The sequence below is a fragment of the Sinocyclocheilus anshuiensis genome, unplaced genomic scaffold, assembly GCF_001515605.1.
Source record: "Sinocyclocheilus anshuiensis isolate Anshui unplaced genomic scaffold, SAMN03320099.WGS_v1.1 scaffold1866, whole genome shotgun sequence".
Lineage (NCBI taxonomy): Eukaryota > Metazoa > Chordata > Actinopteri > Cypriniformes > Cyprinidae > Sinocyclocheilus > Sinocyclocheilus anshuiensis.
The window spans coordinates 140,301-147,509 of record NW_015547732.1 but is presented as its reverse complement, the minus strand read 5'-3'; the positions used below and the strand labels follow the sequence as shown (position 1 = coordinate 147,509).

At 36.2% G+C, this 7,209-nt stretch overlaps 1 protein-coding gene across 1 annotated transcript in view; it reads right to left on the bottom strand.

Annotated features, from left to right (window-relative positions):
* Positions 1-218: 218 nt before the first annotated feature.
* The window catches only part of LOC107704347 (heat shock protein HSP 90-alpha 1-like), a 26,902-nt gene continuing 19,911 nt past the window's right edge, over positions 219-7,209 (bottom strand). Inside the window, exons 7-11 of the mRNA XM_016507247.1 lie at positions 4,601-4,711; positions 4,524-4,568; positions 1,299-1,446; positions 954-1,222; positions 219-569 (exon numbers count right to left, since the gene is read on the bottom strand). Of these exons, the coding sequence (XP_016362733.1) occupies positions 219-569; positions 954-1,222; positions 1,299-1,446; positions 4,524-4,568; positions 4,601-4,711 (924 nt within the window). The remainder of the gene's footprint in view (positions 570-953; positions 1,223-1,298; positions 1,447-4,523; positions 4,569-4,600; positions 4,712-7,209) is intronic.

Below are 7,209 nucleotides of genomic sequence, written 5' to 3'. Positions count from 1 at the left end.
CAGTAAGTTCCCCTCAGACATGCATTCATATAAACTCCTACACCTAAATGAATCGCAGTTTGTTTAGCATCTCAACCGATTTGAATTGTCACATATTTTAATCAATTTTCAACTGGCTCGCGGTTAATCGTTACATCCCTAATCGATACCGTTTTATCACCCAGGCCTAGATTAAAATGCTGGTTTTGCCATTGCAATCGCATGCAATCTCTTGCATTTCAATGCTCGGACCCACCTAAGCCGAGTTTGATCATCCTGTAGATGCGGTGGGAGTGCGTTTGTGGGTCGTCCAGCGTGAATCCAGAGGAGAGCAGCGCTGTTTCGAACAGCAGGATCACCAGATCCTTCACTGATTTGTCGTTCTTGTCGGCTTCTGCTTTCTGGCAGAGCGTCTCGACGATGGGATGGTCGGGGTTGATGTCTAGGTGCTTCTTGGCTGTCATGTAGCCCATGGTGGAGTTGTCCCTCAAGGCCTGAGACTTCATGATCCTCTCCATGTTGGCTGTCCATCCATATGTGCTTGTGACGATGCAGCAGGGCGAAGAAACCAGACGCTTTGAGACCGTGACCTGACGCAGGAATCAATGGGTCGGTTAGCAATCAAAAGTGATTAGGGGGTTTAAAAAAATCAGTGTAAAAGATTAAACTAAATAATTAAAAATATTTTATATTTTACATACATTTACACTATTATTTTCTCACAGTATAAATCGGTCTTTATGCACGAAAATATATAGCTGCCGTTTAAATGTTAGGACAAATATTGTCCGATCCTAACAAACCATACATCAATGGAAAGCTGATTTATTCAGCAGATTATGTAAAAATATCTGACTCTTATGACTGGTTTTGTGCTCCAGGGTCACATATGAATATTCACAGTGTAAGTTGGGTGACAACTACACATAGCCACTTTTTACATTTTAGTACGGTGGGAGTTAATTGATCTTTACCTTCTCGACTTTCTTCTCCAGGATGTCTTTCATGATCTTGCACAGGTGCTCAAACTTAGCCTTCTTCTCCTCCTGCTTCTTCTTCTCCTCCTCGTCCTCGTGCAGCTCCAGGCTTTCCTTGGTCACTGATACCAGGTTCTTGCACTCGAACTCCTTCAGCTGCTGGACGCAGTACTCACCGATGGGCTCGATCATGTAGATCACCTCCAGACCGGCTTTGCGCAGGCGCTCCACGAAAGCAGAGTTGGCCACCTGATCTTTGGTCTCACCTTTGGAGAAGAGCAAGGTTCGTATGAGGCATCTGTGGGTTAAAATAATATTTAAATTCATTAGCCAGCTACTAACCAGTGATGTAGTAGATGTGCTTCTGGCTGTCCTTCATGTGAGACACATAGTCCTTGAGGGACACCATCTCGTCTCCGGAAGCTGATGTGTAATAGCGAAGCAGCTCTGAGAGTTTTTTGCAGTTCTGAGAGTCTTCATGGATGCCCAGCTGTATGCAGGGAAAATATTGTTCATTTATGTTCACTGACTATTCATTTAAAAGACAATTCATATTCAATAATATTATCAATTTGACTGCACTCACAATATCGATGAGAACAACACTAAAAATGAATTGAGCTGAATAAAAATAAATAAATAAATAAATAAATAAAAAAAAGTGGGAAGTTGCGGCCTAATGGTTAGAGAGTCGGACTCGTAACCCAAAGGTTGCGGGTTCGAGTCTCGTACCGGCAGGGATTGTAGGTGGGGGGAGTGAATAACCAGCGCTCTCTCCCACCTTCAATACCACGACTGAGGTGCCCTTGAGCAAGGCACTGAACCCCCGACTGCTCCCCGGGCGCCGCAGCATAAATGGCTGCCCACTGCTCCGGGTGTGTGTTCACTGCTGTGTGTGTGTTCACTGCTGTGTGTGTGTGTGTGCACTTTGGATGGGTTAAATGCAGAGCACTAATTCCTAGTATGGGTAACCATACTTGGCCACATGTCACTTCACTTCACTTCACTGATGGAGCTGATATAAAAAAAAAAATAATAATAATCATGCTGTTGTTTTTTAAACACATTTATGTTTATAAAATTTTTTTTAAAATATTCTAACAATTTGCAATAAGATTGTATTTTATTTTTTTTTTTAAATAAATAAAAAGCTAACAGCATAGTGAGTGTGTGGGGGGGGGGGATTTAATACAAACGAAATATTTTCCAAATAATGATTTTTCACAGTATAAATTGGGACTTTTAACATGAAAATTTAATTTAAGGGACACAGTGTAAAAAAAAAAATTGTTTTAAATAAAATCTAAGATTAAACTAAATAGATAGCGAATTAGAAAATAGATTAAAAAAAATAATAAAAAGATAAATATAACTAACAAGATCGGTAATTGAGCTGAATGATACTATTGTCTTTTAAACATTTATGTTTATAAAAATGTTTCAAAACATTTAAAATGTTTATTTTTAGTTAATATTTACAATAAAATTGTACATTTTTAAACATTTATGTTTTTGACTTGATGAGTGGATCAATATTTTAGGACTATTAAAAAAATCTATATTTTAATTTTAAAGTGCATTTGTAAAATGCAATGCGGTATTTAATCACGTTTATGCTGTTTTAATTATAGTAGGGCTGAAATTATTAGTCAACGTTGACAATAAAAAATTGTCGACAAATATTTTTGTTGTCGAGTTGATCTCATATAACCTAATGTAAGAGCCTGCAGTAACGCGGTTTGACCAGTGTGGCGCTGTAGCGCAAGACTGTAATTCAGCCAAGAGAAGAAGACACAGCGCTTCAGAGCAAACACAGCCGAACCTAAAGCTGCTGAGTGGAGTTTGGATGAACATGGAAATATATGCTGCGCGCTTTCCTCTTAATAACAAAATGAACACATTGAAATTTGACAGCGGTGAGAAAGCAGCAGTTAAGAAAGCATCTGATTACAGTGCTGTGGATGTTTGCAGGAGCTCTGCAGTTCAGTACTCCAGTAAAGTCCAGTCACGTCACGTTTATTTATATAGCACTTTATGCAATAGATAGCGTTAAATCAAGCAGCTTTACAGCATTAAACTGGAAAAACCAGAGTCAGTGTCGCTTTCAGGTAGAATTACAACTTGATTTTCTGTTATAATGCAGCTCTCCAGTGTGGAGCTAGCTAATGATATTTATACGTTAGAATATGTATATCTCAATATTTTAGCCAATTGCAAAAGCTGAATAATCAAAAATCTACTGATTAATCAGTGAAATAATTGATGATTAATTGTTTGTTGCAGCCCTATTTCAAAGTACATTTGAAGAGTTTGGTTCCAAAACGCGATAAATGCCATTTTTGAACAAATTGAGTTTCTGCCAAAATCAGTATTGTATCTGGTCGGTATTGAAAAGTCAATTTTTTATTTTACTTATGCTATTCTCTCATGTTTTCCTTTTTTTCCAAACCGCGACAAACGCCAGTCTCCCTTTTCTGCAGAATGCGATATATCCGCTCAACCAATCACAGCGCACCATTCCACGCACTGTAAACAGTAACAACCAATCACAGCGCACCATTCCACACACTGTAAACAGTAATGGCGGCGCTTTGAATTTTGCCTAGTTTTCCTCATCTATTTTGTACTTTGTGATCAACAAACAAAACAAAAAAATTAGGGCTGCACGATAAATCACATGTGATTGTCATGCGCATCTCGTCAGTAAAGCCGGTTCTGTGATTAATAGTAAATCTCCATCACGTGCTTTCAGATGGAGCGGCATTTAATATACAGAGCCGTAGATCACTGACAAGCTATGCAATATCGCGTTCATAATCGCAGATGAGTCGCATTCGATTATGAACGTGATATTGCGTAGCTTGTCAGTGTGTTTTTATTAATGCCATTAATGTTTTTGTTAATACAGCGTATAGCACTAGTCAACTAAATGAATGTAACATGGCAAAGATGAATGCACTTTTGGAAGTTGAATGTAAGGGAAATGTCATTTTGGAATTTCTAATGTGATGTTGTTGTTCATGTATGTTCATGATGACATTTTCTTTTATTGCTGTAATTAATTTATAGCATTAATTCAATGGATTTACTGCATTTTGAAGAAAAAAAAAAAAGTGTCATGCATTTATTGCATTTTGGGAAAAAAATAATACAATTTTATAATAAATCTTTGAAAATCAAAATCTGGATTTGAATTTTTAATGTTATTATAACCTAAAGATGCTATGTGAAAGTTTGAAACAGAAAATAGTGGTTTTCATCTCGCCACTTTCTTGTTAAAGAAAACAAATTTTTACTCAAATTAATCAAAATGGATGTATAGCGTTTTGGAACCAAACTCTTCATTTGTAAGATACAGTGCAGTATTTAATCACCTTTATGCTGTTTTAAAGAACTGTACTGAGTTTATCTGAATGACTCTATAGCTGAAATAGAATTCGTTTAATACAGTATAAGTGATGGATTTTTTTCGCGTTTATCTCTGTGAAGCTGCTTTGAATCAATCTCTATTGTATAAAGTGCTGTAGAAACAACGCTGACTTGATTACAAAGCTTATGTCTGTTCACCTTGATGTTCTTGGAGAACTGCTCGTAGTATTTCTTGTAGTTGTCTTTGTCCTCGGAGAGCTCGGTGAAGAGTGCACATACAGCTTGATGTTATTCTTCTTCTTCTTGTTCTCGAAGAGATCGAATGGAGCTCTGCGAGGCACAAAGAGCAGCGCGCGGAACTCCAGCTGACCCTCCACAGAAAAGTGCTACGAGGAGAGAACAGCGAAAGCCAGTCAGTTCAATGCCAGCGAACTGCAGGAAACGTGGAAGTTTGGAACAGAATACTAGCGTAACGTAAACTGCGGCCTGCAGTGCTTCGTATTTTTAATATAGCATATGTACCGGTTCATGAAATGCAATGATAAACATTCTGATCAATAGCATGCTACGTCGTCACACGACCTCCCTGTTTTGCGTGGTGTGAGTTATTTAGGAAGCAAACATTTTGCATGTTTAATATAATTTGAAAATGTAAAAACAGGCTAGCAACATGCTAGTCATGCTAGAAACATGCTAGCAACTTGCTAATCATGCTAGAAACATGCTAGCAACATGCTAATCATGCTAGAAACATGTTAGCAACATGCTAATCATGCTAGAAACATGTTAACAACATGTTAGTAGCATGATAATCATGTTAGAAACATGCTAGCAACATGCTAGTAACTTGCTAATCATTCCATCAACATGCTAATCATGCTACAAACATGCTTGCAATATGCTAGTAACTTGTTAATCATGTTAGAAACATGTTAGTAACTTGCTAATCATGCTAGAAACATGCTAGCAACATGCTAGTAACTTGCTAAGCATGCTATAAACATGCTAGTAACTTGCTAGCCATGTTAGAAACATGCTAGTCACTTGCTAATCATGCTAGCAACATACTAGTAACATGCTAATCATGTTATAAACATGCTAGCGACATGCTAGTAACTTGCTATTTATGCTATAAACATGCTAGCGGCATGCTAGTAACTTCCTAATCATGCTAGTGACATACTAGGAACTTCTTAATCATGCTAGCAACATGATAGTCACTTGTTAATCATGCTAGCAACATGCTAGTAACATGCTAATCATGCCAGAAACTATCTAATCTATCTACATTTTCTAACTTCAGGCTTTTACAACTGCTTTAAACTTTCAGGCTAGGCTTTCTCAAGCCAACCTAAAGTTTGTCTTAACTAACTTTTTTATCTAGTTTAAAATGTCATTTTTTTCCGTCTGATTGAATGGGTTCAGAAAAAGTAAAATATAAAAATAAAATATATAATAAAACATTGCATAAATAAATACAAATACATACACACATATACAGTACATAATTATATATAAATAAATATTTTCAGTTTTTGTTAATATTTTGAATTAGATTTTTTGTATTTTCACTTTTAAGTAATTTTGTTGTTTTTGACAGTTTTATCATTTTTGTCTATGTCTTTTAGGGGTGTAACGGTCCACAAACATGACGGTTTTTATAAACAGTGGTTTACTGAACAAATTGCTCTTTCTTTAAAAAATGTGTTTTTTATTATAATTAAATTATTAACTACATTTTATTATAATTAAAATGTTCTTAGGGATGAAAATCTACCTCAGCTTCTGCTCTAAACTATACAACAAAGCCCAAACTTAAATTCAACTACTATTTATTTTTATATAAAAATCAACACTCAAATAAACAAATTGTATGCAAACGCACATAATGCAGTTTTTAAATTAACTTCTAAATTATAAAAAATTCTATTTGTTGTTGAAATATAATCATTTACACAGTGGCTCTCATGACTCGTTTCAAAACAGATTTATTTAAACATACATTAAATAATTAAGACATCACTAACAGGTAAAGTAAAATATAATGAGTATAAAGTCTAATATTTCACAAAATTTCTCCATTTATAGGACACTAACGAGCTGTGGACACTGAGGTAAATGAAATGCTACGTGACGTTTTGTTCACGAGCTGTTTCACTGACGTTTTTCTGCAGGTTGAAACACTGATTGAGGCATGAGATGTTCATTCATGTTTATTTCATGTTAAATCTAGTAAAGAGAAAGGGATGATCACGCTGCCATTTGAACTGAGGCATTTATACAGTGATCTGTCACTCACTACACAACAAAGAGCGTCAAAACCGCATTTATTGTTTGAATTTCCTGAAAAAAGATGGACATAATTTGAAAGATAAGATTTTGTTTCTTATCAAAAGTTGCATAGACATAAGCGCTATTTGAGTATCTTTGATACACTCTAGTTCATGCATTAAAGGTGACATATTATGCCCCTTTTTGCAATATGTAATATAAGTCTCTGGTGTCACCAGGATGCGTCTGTCAAATTTCAGCTCAAAATACTCCACAGATCATTTATTATATCATTTTGAAAATGTCTATTTTGAGTGGAAGCAGAAACACGCTGTTTTTCGTGCCTGTCTCTTTAAATGCAAATGAGCTGCTGCTCCCCGCCCCCTTTTCCAGAATAGAGCTGCACAGCTCGGACCTGCTAAAATCATCTGATTTGGTTCTGATTATCATGTTTATCTCACTGAAATCATGCGTTTTAAACCATATGAGTTTAAACTTCTGATATACGGTTTTCTGAGCGCACACATCTGAAGCACACGCACAGAAAGCGGCTGTCACAGCATGTGAGTACTAAACTAAGTTCTCATTCACACACAAGTTTACGTTAAAAACA